This window comes from Choloepus didactylus, chromosome 13 (genome assembly GCF_015220235.1).
Source record: "Choloepus didactylus isolate mChoDid1 chromosome 13, mChoDid1.pri, whole genome shotgun sequence".
NCBI lineage: Eukaryota > Metazoa > Chordata > Mammalia > Pilosa > Megalonychidae > Choloepus > Choloepus didactylus.
In genome coordinates, this window is record NC_051319.1 from 9004971 (window position 1) to 9018471 (window position 13501).

Below are 13501 nucleotides of genomic sequence, written 5' to 3' on the forward strand. Positions count from 1 at the left end.
AGCATCCAAAATGACTAGCCATAATTTCCTGACTGACATCCCTGGAGGTACCTGTGATGGTTTGAGGCTGTATGTGCCCCAGAAAGGCAGGCTCTAAAATGTAATACATTCCTGTGGAGACCCACTGTAATTAGGGCCTTTTGATGAGGCTACTTCAATTAGGGTGTGACTCACCTCATTCAGGATGGGTCTTAATCCTCTTACTGGAGTCCTTTATTAATGGAATGAATACAGGACAGAGAGGGAGGGAGAGGCAGCCATGGAAGCAAGAACCTGAAAGCAATGAAACCCGCAAGAGAAGGGAGAGACCATCAGATGCCACCATGTGCCTTGCCACATGGTAGAGGACCCAAGGATCACTGGCAACCGATCTTCAGGGAGAAAGCATAGTCTTGACGATGCCTTGATTCGGACATTCTCAGCCGCAAAACTGTAAGCTAATAAATTCCCATTGTTAAGCCAACCCATTTCATGGTACCTTCTTTCAGCAGCCTAGGAAACTAAAACACAGCCTTAATTTCATTCCTTGGTATTGCTTGTTTAGCATTTCCTTCCATTATGTATATTTCCATTAATTCCTCTTTTGCTTAAATTAGCAAGATTAAGTTTATGTGGCTTACAACTGAAGTATCATAACTGCTATAACACTTTTAATTCTGAAGACTTTTTCCCATATATTATCTCCTTACTTGAATCCTCACTATACCTGATATGTAAAGGAAACTGATATATAGAGCTATTAATAAAATATTTTCCAGATGAAGTGATTTAGCTTACATCCCACCGTGGTCAAATCAACTTCTAGCTCATGGCTCTGTCCTCTAGATTTTGGTGTAAGATGAGTTTATAGTGTTCCTTTAAGGAATTGAAGACCATCTGAATTTTATCGAAGAAATTAACTTCTTTCATGAAGGACTTTTCCTACTGAAAAACTTATTTACAACAGAACATATTCTAAATATGCTTCTAGAAATTAGAATCAATAAGTCGTTGTTGATTGATGTTTCGGTTTGCTAATGCTGCCGTTTTGCAAAACACCAGAAATGGACTGACTTTTATAAAGGGGGTTTATTTGGTTACAAGGTTACAGTCTAAAGGCCATAAAGTGTCCAAGGTAAGGCATCAACAATAGCATACCTTCACTGGAGAAAGGCCATTGGCATCCGAAATACTTCTGTTAGCTGCGAAGGCATGTGGCTGGTGTCTGCTTACTCCTAGGTTGTGTTTCAAAATGGCGTTCTCCAAAATGTCTCTGTGTCAGCTTCTTGGGGCAAACTCTGGGCTACTACCTCCAAAGCATCAGCAAAACTCTGCTTTCAATGGCCGTCTTCAAAATGTCTCTGTAAGTTGCAGCAGCAAGCTCCTTCTGTCTGAGCTCTTATGTAGGGCTCTAGTAGACTAATAAAAGCCCGCATTGAATGGACGGGGCCACATCTCCGTGGAAATTATCTAATCAGAGTTATCACCTACAGTTGGGTAGGTCACCTCTCCATGGAAACAACCTAATCCAAAGATTCCAACTTAATCAACACTGATACATCTGCCTCCACAAGACTGCATCAAAGAATATGGCTTTTTCTGGGGGATATAATATATACAAACTGGCACAATTGACTTACATTTAGTCTGTCTTAATTATATTGTTTGAGCTAATGAAATGTCCTGGCAGGACGGAAGGGTTAAACTAAAATCCCAAAAAAATCCCTAATGATCTTACGTAATTTTAAAAAAGCAGCATTCAAAAGAAAAAGTACTTTATTTATTTATTATGACATTTTGTAAACAATCACACAGTGCATTTTTAAATTCAACAATAAAATTTGTTTTCTATGGATTTATAGCAAACCTTATATAAAGTCAATGAGTTAATATAAGATTGATGATGAAGAATAGAATAATTTCTGAAAATGTCAAATTATAGCACTTGATACAAAGATAACTATCTGTACCATAAAAATTTACATGCCACAATACATTAATTTATAATTTTAAATATGAAATAAAACACATTTATTTATAAAAGCATCAACATTAATTTTACTATAAACCAGTGAATTACTCGGAGGAATATTTATTAAAACTTACTAAAAATCAGTAAATATTGCAACTGAGGTAAAAAACTTTATAAGTAAACAACACTATCATTTATCAGGGCTAAAAAGTAAACAGAAGAGCAGACAACATTTTCTGACAACTTTTTCTACTCCTTAATATTTTGAAGCAGCTTCAATAAATGCGACTCAATAACCTGTTGAACTAGAACAGACAGGTAATCAAGATCACTGTGTTACTGATTACAAAATTTTAAGAAACATATAGAATTCATCTTAACACTTTCCATTTTATCCTAAAATAAATTTATTTCTAAGTAGCATACACTTACAGTCTGAGGGCAATAATGCAACATAATACTTAAACTTATAGAAGCTAAAACTTAGTCTGTCAGTGTCTCTGTAGCTTTGTCTGTTACTAGACTTTCTGTATTTCAGTTTCTGTATTTGTGAAACACAAGGAAAGTCTACAGTACAAGGTTGTTCTAAGAAATTGAAAAAGGGCAATTATAAAGCATTTTACAGAGTGCTTTGACAATGGCAAATATATCTTGTAAATAGGTATGCCCTTATCTTCCAGTGACTAGTTATTTGGGTTGATAAATAAAGTCATTTCCAGATTTGGTAAGTATTTGTTGACTTCACCTACAGTTAAAAGTATACATCAGGAGTTAGGTAAATATGCAATGGTTTATGAAATAAGCGATGAAAATGGTTTGGACTACTGCAATATTTATTACTAAAAGGAAACCTGAGAGTTCTAAAATACTTACCACTTCTATAGCCCAAGGCTACAGCTAAATCCATAGAATTATATCCAGAGTCAGTTTCAATTGTTGGATCAGCTCCATTTTCTAGACCAAAACAGAAAAATCTGTATATATAAAATGAAAATTTGGATGTTTGTCTATTACTGGCTTATGTTCAAACAGCTGGATAGATTTTCAGCAACTTTGGAGGATATGTTCAAGATGGTCTGACAAAGTACAGGGTAAATGGGGTGCAGAAAATTTATTTGGGGGTTGGAGGGAAGATACTTCAAGCAAATAGGCCTCATTACTCTAGAGCAGACGAAACTCATAAACAGCTAAAGACAAAATATGCATAAAGACATTGTGGACAGAAAAACAAACAGTGGATTTGAACATGATCTCTAAGATGAGAACTTTGGCAAGGCAAATGCGCCAAGTGCAGATGTGGCGTATGATGGAGCTGCTTCTCACTGGGTAATTCTATGGTAGCAGGTGCCCCAAGGGTGAAAAACAGCAGGATTAACTCATTTAACAATAATGATACTCGGGAGCAGTCTTCAAGTAGGTTGGGTTGTAAAAAATGAAACAAAATCCTCACAAGGCATTTTCTAAATAATTTTCATTTTTATCTGCTTACCTAAGAGCATTTTTACACATTTCACATGATTTCCATGTACAGCATAAAGCAAAGGTGTCCCCCCATTCTGCAAAAGGAAAAGATGCTTTAGAGTTTTTCAGGGTGAGCAAAATTAAAATAATTTAATGCAATTGTGAGAAGTTTTACTAAGAATTGGGCATTTAAAAGTAGTGTAAGAGAATTTCAATGTTTTGTGAACAATACTTAAATCAGAACTAAAGATTGAGTTTATGACATTAAAATTTAATTTTTCTTCCATGTGTTTATTAAAACTAATTATGTCCTCTCACAGCCAAATCAACTCCAGAATTTGTTACCGTAATTTTAAAATCAGTATTGTTGACTCACCCAATCATATTCATTTACATCAACTCCACAATCAAGCAGCATTTTGACAATATCTGTGTAGCCTTTACTACAGGCCAATGACAGCGCACTTTCTCGACCTTTTCCTAAAAGTTGAGGATCAGCACCCTGGGTTAGAAAGTGGAGATAAAAGACTTTTCAATTCATTTAAACAAGAGTATTGTTAATTCTGTCAATAATAATTACAGTTCAACACTTAAGTCAGGTGATATTCTGGGGTTCATCAATAAATAAAGCAAACTCTTATTTATGGATGCTTTGGTACCAAGATTATCTGGATGCCCTCCCTCTCCCTTCTATCTGAATCTTAACTATTCTTTCACTCTGGAGTCAAGTCGCATCTCCTTCATGAAGCCTTCTCCTATGACACTGACAGCACTGTCATCCCCACTGCACTTCAGAGGGGGCTGAGCAGTAAATGATCTCCCACTGTCTCACGTATGATTAGCCTTGCCTCCTCGACTAGACCCAAGTTCCACAAGAACACAAAAAGCATTTTATATATTTTTGTAATCTCTACCATTTTATGTAGCTGACTGGAAACAGGAAAACTTTACTAAAAACCTAACTGAATTTAACTGTACATATACATTTTTTGAGGCATTTTCCTTACATTCTGAAGTAGAAACTCTACCACAGCTATCTGCCCATGTGCTGCAGCCCACATCAGAGGAGTAAACCCTTCTTCATCCGTGTGATTGATAACATTTTCTATTTAAAAGAAAAGCAATTTTAGTGATCTCATTTAACAGCCACATATTAGTATCACTGTGAAAATACTGGCACTCTAAATGATGATTAAATCACTTAGTGAAGTTCCCTTTGTGCTGACTTTTGTTACCTGCAGTCCTATGAAGTGTTATTTTAATGTATAGTGAAGCCATCCGAATGCATTAAAATGTGCCTCAATGTACATAGCTGGCTTTATACACCACATTGTAAGTAAAAACTGCAAGATGTGATATAATGCTATGGACAAGGCAGTCAACAGAACACTGGACCCAGAAACAGGAGACCAGAGCTGGAATCCTAGCTCTACAGCTTTCAGGAATGTGAGCTTGTATATCTAATGTTTGTCTATTATCAACTTATGTGCTAATTTCTCCCATATGCCCATTTCTCCAATACACAGATGATACTTTGCTTACATCAATGTGTAACTGGGAAGATCACAATAAAAATGAGAATATATGATAGAATAACATAATATATTAATATTATTAAAAAACTCCAAAATCTTATCAAATCTATCTTCTATTCTATAGCCAACAGTGCAGCCTTTCAATTTTCTAATTCTTACGGTCTGCTAACATAGTATGTGAATGAAGACTGAATAATCTAAAACACAGTACCATGCAATTCCACTCTGAACCCCATTCTATTTCCTAGACTTAATCTATTAGGTATCAAGTCCACTTTTCCCCCCAAAATTTATTTAGATGAGAACCAATGCTCCAAATATATTTATAATTAAAAAGATACATAATGATTAAGTATGTAAGCCTTTCTTAGAATGAAATGATTGGAAAAAAAAAAAAAAACTCTTTTAACATGCTACCCTCTATTCCATAGAGTACTGGAACTGGTATGCCAGTTTGAATGTATTATGTCCCTCAGAAAAAGCCATATTCTTTGATGCAATCTTGTGGGCAGAAATTTTAGTGCTGATGAGATTGGAATTCTTCGAGTGTTTCCATGGAGATGTGCCCGACCCAACTGTAGGTGATAACTTGGATGAGATAATTTTCATGGAGGCATGGCCCCACCCATTCAGGGTGGGCCTTGATCAGTGGAGCCATATAAATGAGCTGACAGGCAGAGGGAACTCAGTGCAGCTGTGAGTGATGTTTTGAAGAGGAGCTACATCCAAGAGGGACACTTTGAAGAAAGCACAGGAGCTGCAGATGAGAGACATTTTGAAGACAGCCGTTGAAAGCAGACTCTTGCTCCAGAGAAGCTAAGAGAGGACAGATATCCCAAGTGCAACTAAGAATGACATTTTTGAGGAACTGCAGCCTAGAGAGGAACGTCCTGGGAGAAAGCTGTTTTGAAACCAGAACTTTGGGGCAGACGCCAGCCACGTGCCTACTCAGCTAACAGAGGTTTTCCGGACACTACTGGCTATCCTCCAGTGAAGGTACCTGATTGCTGATGTGTTACCTTGAACACTTTATGGCCTTAAGACTGTAACTGTGTAATGAAATAAATCCCCTTTTATAAAAGCCAATCCACCTCTGGTGTTTTGCATTCCGGCAGCATTAGCAAACTAGAACAACTGGCTAACTTTTTGAAAAATGAAAATAAAAATGAAGCTTGAACTTTAGTTCTTTACAACAAAATGTATTCCATATGGATCAAAGATTGAAATATAAAAGAGGAAAACAAAAGTTCTAGAATAAATAACAGGTGAATTTTTATATAATCTAGGAGTAGGAAATCCTTTGTAAGCAGGGTATAACACCTAGATGCCACAAAGAAAAAAAAATACATTTACCACTTAAAAATCTTAAACCTCCATTTAAACATCATAAAGTCAAAGAAAAAAATAACAAAATTGGGAAATATATATGCAACATAATAAAGAACTACGTTCCTTCATTTAGAAAGAGTTCATGTAAGTCAATATATAACAGGCAGTTCACACAAAAAGAAATTCAAGTAGAACATAATTTAAAAAATATGAATGAAACAACTATGAGATACTATTTTCACCCATCAGATTAGGAAAAATCAAAGTCTGATGATAACCTGTATCAGTGAGGGTATGGTGAGATAGGAATTCTCAAATTCTGGTGTGAGGTCAAACATCTGGCAATCTATATCAAAATTAAAACTTCTTACACTCTTTGATCCAATAAGTCTACTTGTAGGAATCTACCCTATGGATATATTTTTAAAAATGCCAACATCACTCTTACTTCATAGCAACAAACTGGAATCAACCACCACCAGAGAGATCAGTATTAAAAAAAATACTATTTGCAATACAGTACAAAATTGTAGAACTGTTAAAAAGAATGAAATAGATCATTATGTGCTTATATGGAAAGCTTGCCAAAACAGTAAGTAAAAAAGCAAGATGTAATGCATCATGCATATTATTTTCCCTCTTGTGTGAATAAGAGAAAGTATATACATATACTTTCACACATAACCCAAGACATAAATAGAAATATTATACAGAAAAATTTTCTAAAAAGATAAGAAACTTGTTAGTGTTTGCTTTTGGCAAGAAGTCTGGAATAGTCAGGGAAGCTATAAGTTTCATACTTTAAATTACTTTAAAAACACTATCCATTGGGTTATCTGCCTTGTGGGACCATGAAACCATAAATTTTTAGTTTTATACTTGCTTGTATTAAAATGAAGCACAATAATAACAGATAAAGTAATTTTATTAAATTTTAAAATAATTTTTTGAAAACAGACTATTACCTTGTTCAATACGAGTAGCCAGATAGAGCATCTCCCCTTGAGCAGCCAATTGGTGAATAGACAAGGCTGAAACAATATAATAAAAATGCTTCATGTATTCTTGAAGGGTGCACTTTCATCATTCCATGGTTTATGTTTGTCCAGAAATTTTCTTTTTCAAAATAAAACTATCATTTTATTGTCTTAAATATATAACTCAAAACATATCCTAACATAAATACCCATTGTGTAACTGAGAATTGGCTCTTTTCATTTAATATAATTGTTCATTTAAAATAATTCTGACATCTGCAAACTGACATTACCAATAAAATTTGTTCTAAAGAAAGCTTTAGCTCATTTAATTTTAAAAATGTTATCTCTATTACCAAACTTATAAGTAAGATAGGTTTAAAAGACACAGTCTTTTTTCTTTGTGTTGACTGAGTCAATTTAAATCCTAAAACTCTTAATTTCAAAATGTTATATCTTAACATTAGGAGTATGGTCATAAAATATAAAAATGACCTTGAGAGTAAATTCTTGAATCTAGGCCTAGTCATGGCTAACTAGGTGTGTGACTTTGGATAAGCTTTTCAACATTTTCTATCTGTAACATGAGGGATGTGAACCAGATAATCTTTAGGTATTTCTTTTCAGCTCAAAAATTCTATGACCAGAATATTTTAAGATAACCATGTTTTATATGACAATGTCAAACATGCATTATTCTGAGATTTCTCCTTTAAAATTAGATAACACTTGATCCTTGACTTCAGTCAATGAAAGCAATTGGGAGTTAAATGCAAATTCATGTAAATAAGCCAGAAATGGCCAATAGGTGGTGGGAGTGGGTCAGAGAGGAGGGGAAAGACTCTTCTGGCTCAACTGCTACAGCATGCAATTTAGAAATCAGGAGGAATTTAATGTTCCCAAAGTAAGATACACATTTCACCATGCTTTAGAATATAGATATATTTACATTACATTCTCAAATATAATTACCGTCAAATTACTGCTAATGGTTCTCTATTATTTTTCTCTCATTAACATATGCATACTGTATAGAATATTTTCTAGTTTAAACAGAAAAACTTCATTTTATTTCTTCTAGAATGAGTCTATGTGTTTTAAAAGGTGGACTCAATGTTTTAAGAATGGTGGATTCATATACATGTTATTATATTCAAATTCAAAATTATAGTAGAAATAATTCAGCTTTCACTCCCCAATCACTAGTTGAACAGTGATCTAGTTTATAAGTAAAATGTAAAGCCTTATACTCCACGAACCCCCAAATGCTACAATGCCTTGATCTGCTAAAAGTTCAGAATAACTCTCTGTTTTTATAGTAAAACTATACAGTTCTTTAAAAGCTACTATTTCAATTTGCTCTCCAACAGAGCAACCTAAGACAAGAAATACTTAAATATTCAGCAGTATAAGAAAATGTTTTAAAATTACTGAAACTATTAGGACATCACTTAGGTTTTCAGAAGCAGAGTATGCATTTAATAAAAATAATGTTTCGTAGCCAAACTCTTGAAATCATTATATTAATAATAAGAATATTTTACTACCTTGATGGAAAATACTTACAATTTGCTAATAGAGGTGTGGTAGAGACCTCATTTCCTCTGTGCTTGTTGGTTAAAGTAGTTGACTGTTTTATGGGTGAGAAATGCTTTGTTGTTGAGGGAGTGTAGACATGTCTTACTTGAATTCCTGGAGAAGGCGATGTATGGATATTGCATTCAGCTAAGAAAAATAAATGTAAACACATTAAGATAGCATTTTAACAACAGAGCATTTCAATAAAAGCTCTAGGTCTACATTAAAAAAGAAATACATGAAGAATAACAGCTTCAATTAAGTGTTTACCAAGTGACATTAAATTATTTTTGCCATAAAAATATATAGTACGATAAGTGAAAGTGCTAGGAAAAAAACTATTACTCTTGAGCAATTTTATTCTAAAAGATTATTCAAAAGAGCATTACAAAAGTAAATCTATAGCATGATGACAGATTTCACTGCATTAAAGTATATGAAGCTAATGTAAATTAAATATCCATGGAACAGAGAATAGTAAGCTAATCCACCTCTAAAAGGCACAGGAATGTTTTTCTCCTTTGATTTGAAAAGGAACAATAAAGATCTAAGTTGGAGAGTTTGCAAATAAACAAAGCTTAAGCAAAAAATAATTAAAAAAACATGTACTTCCTTTAAAATAGCCATTTACACATAAACTGAAATCATTTAATCTTGGTTTCTGTGAGATTCTAGAAAATCCAATTAAAAGATGACTTCTAAACTCTGTTCCCAAACTCAAAATCTCATGATTAGAAAAACAACAACAAATAAACAAAAACAAATGCAGATATTTATACCATAACTTCCAACCTTTAAATAAGACAGATGCCACCTCCAGGTCAGAGTTAACTTGATCTTGGATATTTTTACTATCCTCTTCATTTAAGGACTTCACGAAACGAGAACACACGTTCATATCGAAACGGTTAGGCAATATGAATTTCATTCCCATGGTAACACCCTGAGCCGATCCTTCTTCTGAATTTGAGTCCAGCGGACATTCTATTTTAATATCTGGCATGCCAGTTAGACTATAATTGCTGGGACACTCTTCCACAATCAGCTGGGCTCCAATATTCAGATTTGCTGATGTAGCCATGATTTCAACTATAGTTTCAATAACTAAAAAATTTCTTCATGGTTTCCTCTTTGTTTTATAAGAGCTGTATTCAGAGTATTCTTGGAATTTGTATATTTCTTTAAACATCTGAAATCAAAGCATTAGAAAGTTTAAAAATTATATTAAATTAGGTTAAAAGTATACAAAATCATTTTCAATCAAGTACCCCAAAAGATATCTTTTATAAGCAACCTATTCTATAATAGAAATATTCTATTCTATAATAGAAACCATATAATGTTCAGAGATAGAGAAACCTGGGTATAAATCCAAGCTTCACCATTTATTAGCTGTGTGAACCCATACAAGTCATTTCACCTCTCTAAGCCTCAGTATCATTTATAAAATGGGGGTACTACCATTAACTTCACAGGATCCTGGGAAAGACCAAATAATAACTGTCACCCTCCATCACTAGTTTCCAGGAAATTTTAATTACCTTTTCTCCCTTTAATAGAACTGAATATTGCCATATGGACCAAAGATCAGGCTAACAATAAAAATAAATTTTCAAGTTAAAACTTTACCCTCTTACCTGAAGTTTATCTTTTAACATGTCATATTTACATAAGTGGCTCTCATGTTATACTCAAGTTTATTAATATTGTTATCTTTAAGTGACAGGCTTTACAAAGATTTGGTTCTGGTAAACTGAAATTAAATTCACCAGTTTTTGTTTCGATCAGTTATTAGCAATTTAACCTAAGTTTTTTTTTTCTCTTTTTAATTCAATTTTACTGAGATATATTCACATACCATACAATCATCCAAAGTGTACAATCAATTGTTCACAGTACCATCATAAAGTTGTGCATTCATCACCCCAATCTATTTTTTGAACATTTTCCTTGTACCAGAAAAAATGAAAGTAAGAATAAAAAATAAAAGTAAAGAAGAACACCCAAAACAACCCCCCCATTTTTAATTTAGTTTTTTTGTCCCCATTTTCTACTCATCCATCCATACACTGGATAGAGGGAGTGTGACCCACACTGTCACCTCTTGTAAGCTACATTGCTATACAATTGTCTTTAAGAGTCAAGGCGGTTGCAGTTTGATAGTTCCAGGTATTTACTTCTAGCTATTACAGTGCATTAAAACCTAAAAAGGGTTATCTATATGGTGCATAGGAATGCCCACAAGAATGACCTCTTGGCTCCATAAGGAATCTCTCAGCCACTGAAACTTCATTTCATTTCACATCCCCCTTTTGGTCATTAACCTAAGTTTTTAAGGAAAATAAAGTAGGTAGATTATTGACTGGCTTCCTTTCCCTTAGAATATCCAGGACATGAGGATCAAAATACAATTTTTGGATCTCAATCTTTATAACAAGTATTTGGAACTTAGAATTACTGAGTAGCTTTTTTTTTTCAAATATGGATTGTCAAGACATGAACTCAATAAAAGGCTAACTCTCAAAGTATCAATTATAAGTGCATATCTTCTTGAATCATTTATTATTGTTTTAAAATGAATTTTCAGTAAAGTAACTTCACTGGCACTTTTCTATGCACCTTAACATAATTTTTAGAGAAATTTCATTTCTGTAGCTAAAATTGCTTCTAAAAAAAAATGAAGAAACCAAGACATAATTGTCCAAGATATATTCACCTGAGACAGGAAGAAAATTAATAATATCCAGCTAATTTTTTCATATTAGGGTTTACTGCCTCTTTAAGAAGTTTTGAGAGGGTGTAGGATGTTTTAAAATTGGAATTAATTGACATTAAAAGAGAAAACTACATTAGGATTACAGTGGAGATGGGGTCACCAAACCATGCATTTACAGATAACCATATTTAAATGTTTTAAAAAAATTCTTAAAGATTGATCCTTATAACAAGTAGGGTAGGTTAGATTATGAGTAGGTGGGGTAGGTTAGCATTATGTCCACCAAACAAAGGAGGAAAAGGAAGGTCACCAATTAGGCGCTATTCTGATTCTCTCTCATCCTGTCCATTAGAATTAAAAGCAACACTAAACTAATTCAATACTTCCACTGGGCAGTGGGGGTGAGGGGTGGGAGAACTGAATAAACAAGAGGAATAAAAGCTAACAGGTAACAAAGTTAATACACTTTAGCAAAAGAAAGAACGAAATCAGCATAATAAAGTGAACTGAGTGGTTCAACTGTAGGTGAAGGTACCTTAAAAGGGTATTGCACAATACTGTTTCATTATGGGAGAACCATCTCCCCCAGGCCCCTAAGGCTGGCTAAGTGTAACTCCCCTGAGCTCTCCCAGCACCCCACATATAACTCTACCTTAGCATTTACAATTTTGATTATTTCCATTTAAATGCCCACTAAATTGAAAACTCCTTTAGGGCAGGGAACACTACTACTAATCCTTGCAAACAACAGAGTACTTGGTTCTACTAAATGCTTCAATAAATATTTTCTAATCTCAACTTTAAAAAATGTTTTAAATTTTTTTCTATCCTGAAATGACCTCTCAAGATGCTCAGTATCTGTTGATCAGAACCAGAGCTGGCTGCTCGTTCTCAACACTAATAACTAGCTGTTCAATCCTGGGCAGACAAATAATATAAGTTTTTCGAGATTTATTTTATTCTTCTATAACATGCAGGCGTTGAAATAGGCGTCTCTAATATTCTTTCCAGCTCTAAATATCCTCCATATTATAAATCAGGGCTTACAGATGGAATTACTGGGCTTTGAAAGAAGAGCAAATGTGCTTGGGAAGAAAAGGAATGCTTATCTTGGCACTACCTCTAGGGATGAGAAGCAAAGTTGAGTGGTAAGCCAAAATTTTGCAGAATAAGAGGGGGAAAAATACCTAACAGAGGAGGCGCTGAGAAAAAAGACGTTAAGGCTAGATGTAGCTAGGATCACCTCGATCTGTCAGAGCCCAAGAATGAAGGGAGAGCCCAACGAGATAAAATGGGTAACCCTTCTAATTCCATTCCCAAGAGATGCTCATAACAGGGGACCCACTTCTAATCCTGGAATTGTCCTGCAAGGAGAGGATGGTGCTATGAAATAAATGATGCCTCACAGGCGACAAGTGTCCCGGCGTCTAAGACAGGAGTCTGCCGGAGGGGAGACTGCTGCAGGGAAGGACGTTCGCGCCGTCGCCACCGGCCAGCTCCGCCCGAGAAGTCCCAACGCGGCTCTAGTACCGGGAGGCGGAAACTGTCGCTCACCCGTGGTGGGCCGGTCCCAAGGGCAGGGGCGGGAGGACCACCGGGTGGGATAGCAGGGCCTCGCAACCACCTTCGACAGAAGAGGGCGAGTCGGGCCTTTCCATCTGCAGCCACGGGTTCACTACAGGCCTCCCAAATTGGGCTTGTTTTGCCTGCGACGTCACTTCCGATTTCTTCTTTCGCCTTGTGGCGTATTTCTGCAGCTGAGCGGACTTCCAGGATCTTCCCCGCTGCTATGTTGCTACTCGAATACTACAGCGGTCAGGTTATCTACGTTGACGTCTCTGGGTCACTTGAGAAAGGCCCAAATCTCTTCCTCCGGTTGCACCGCCTCCTCACACCTAGCTCCACCCACCTGGCCAACCTCTGCGTCAACCAGGCTGCGTGAGTCTTACGTCAC

At 35.3% G+C, this 13501-nt stretch overlaps 1 protein-coding gene across 3 annotated transcripts; it reads right to left on the reverse strand.

The window, feature by feature from the left end:
- Positions 1-1257: 1257 nt before the first annotated feature.
- On the reverse strand, positions 1258-13466 carry ANKRA2 (ankyrin repeat family A member 2). Of its 3 annotated transcripts, none has more exons than XM_037801998.1 (9): positions 13102-13466; positions 9624-10020; positions 8820-8978; positions 7242-7307; positions 4420-4517; positions 3789-3914; positions 3441-3507; positions 2825-2905; positions 1258-2256 (listed from the first exon to the last, which is right to left on the reverse strand). In XM_037801998.1, the coding sequence occupies exons 2-9, from the start codon at positions 9910-9912 to the stop codon at positions 2201-2203; spliced, it is 942 nt and encodes a 313-aa protein (XP_037657926.1). In that variant the 5' UTR covers positions 9913-10020; positions 13102-13466; the 3' UTR covers positions 1258-2200. The 3 variants fall into 3 exon arrangements, with proteins under 3 accessions (XP_037657926.1, XP_037657924.1, XP_037657925.1); XM_037801996.1 differs by having other exon boundaries at positions 12954-13466; XM_037801997.1 differs by having other exon boundaries at positions 12893-13466.
- Between the last annotated feature and the right edge of the window lie 35 nt (positions 13467-13501).

What these genes read in the sequence shown, in the direction of transcription:
- ANKRA2 (XM_037801998.1), bottom strand. Translation starts at nt 9,912, where the DNA reads ATGGCTACATCAGCAAATCTGAATATTGGAGCCCAGCTGATTGTGGAA. An exon ending in GGCATCTGTCTTATTTAAAG is followed by an intron (nt 8,979 to 9,623) that starts GTTGGAAGTTAT and finishes TATTTTTCTTAG; the next exon opens with CTGAATGCAATATCCATACA. An exon ending in CACACCTCTATTAGCAAATT is followed by an intron (nt 7,308 to 8,819) that starts GTAAGTATTTTC and finishes ATATTGTTTCAG; the next exon opens with CCTTGTCTATTCACCAATTG.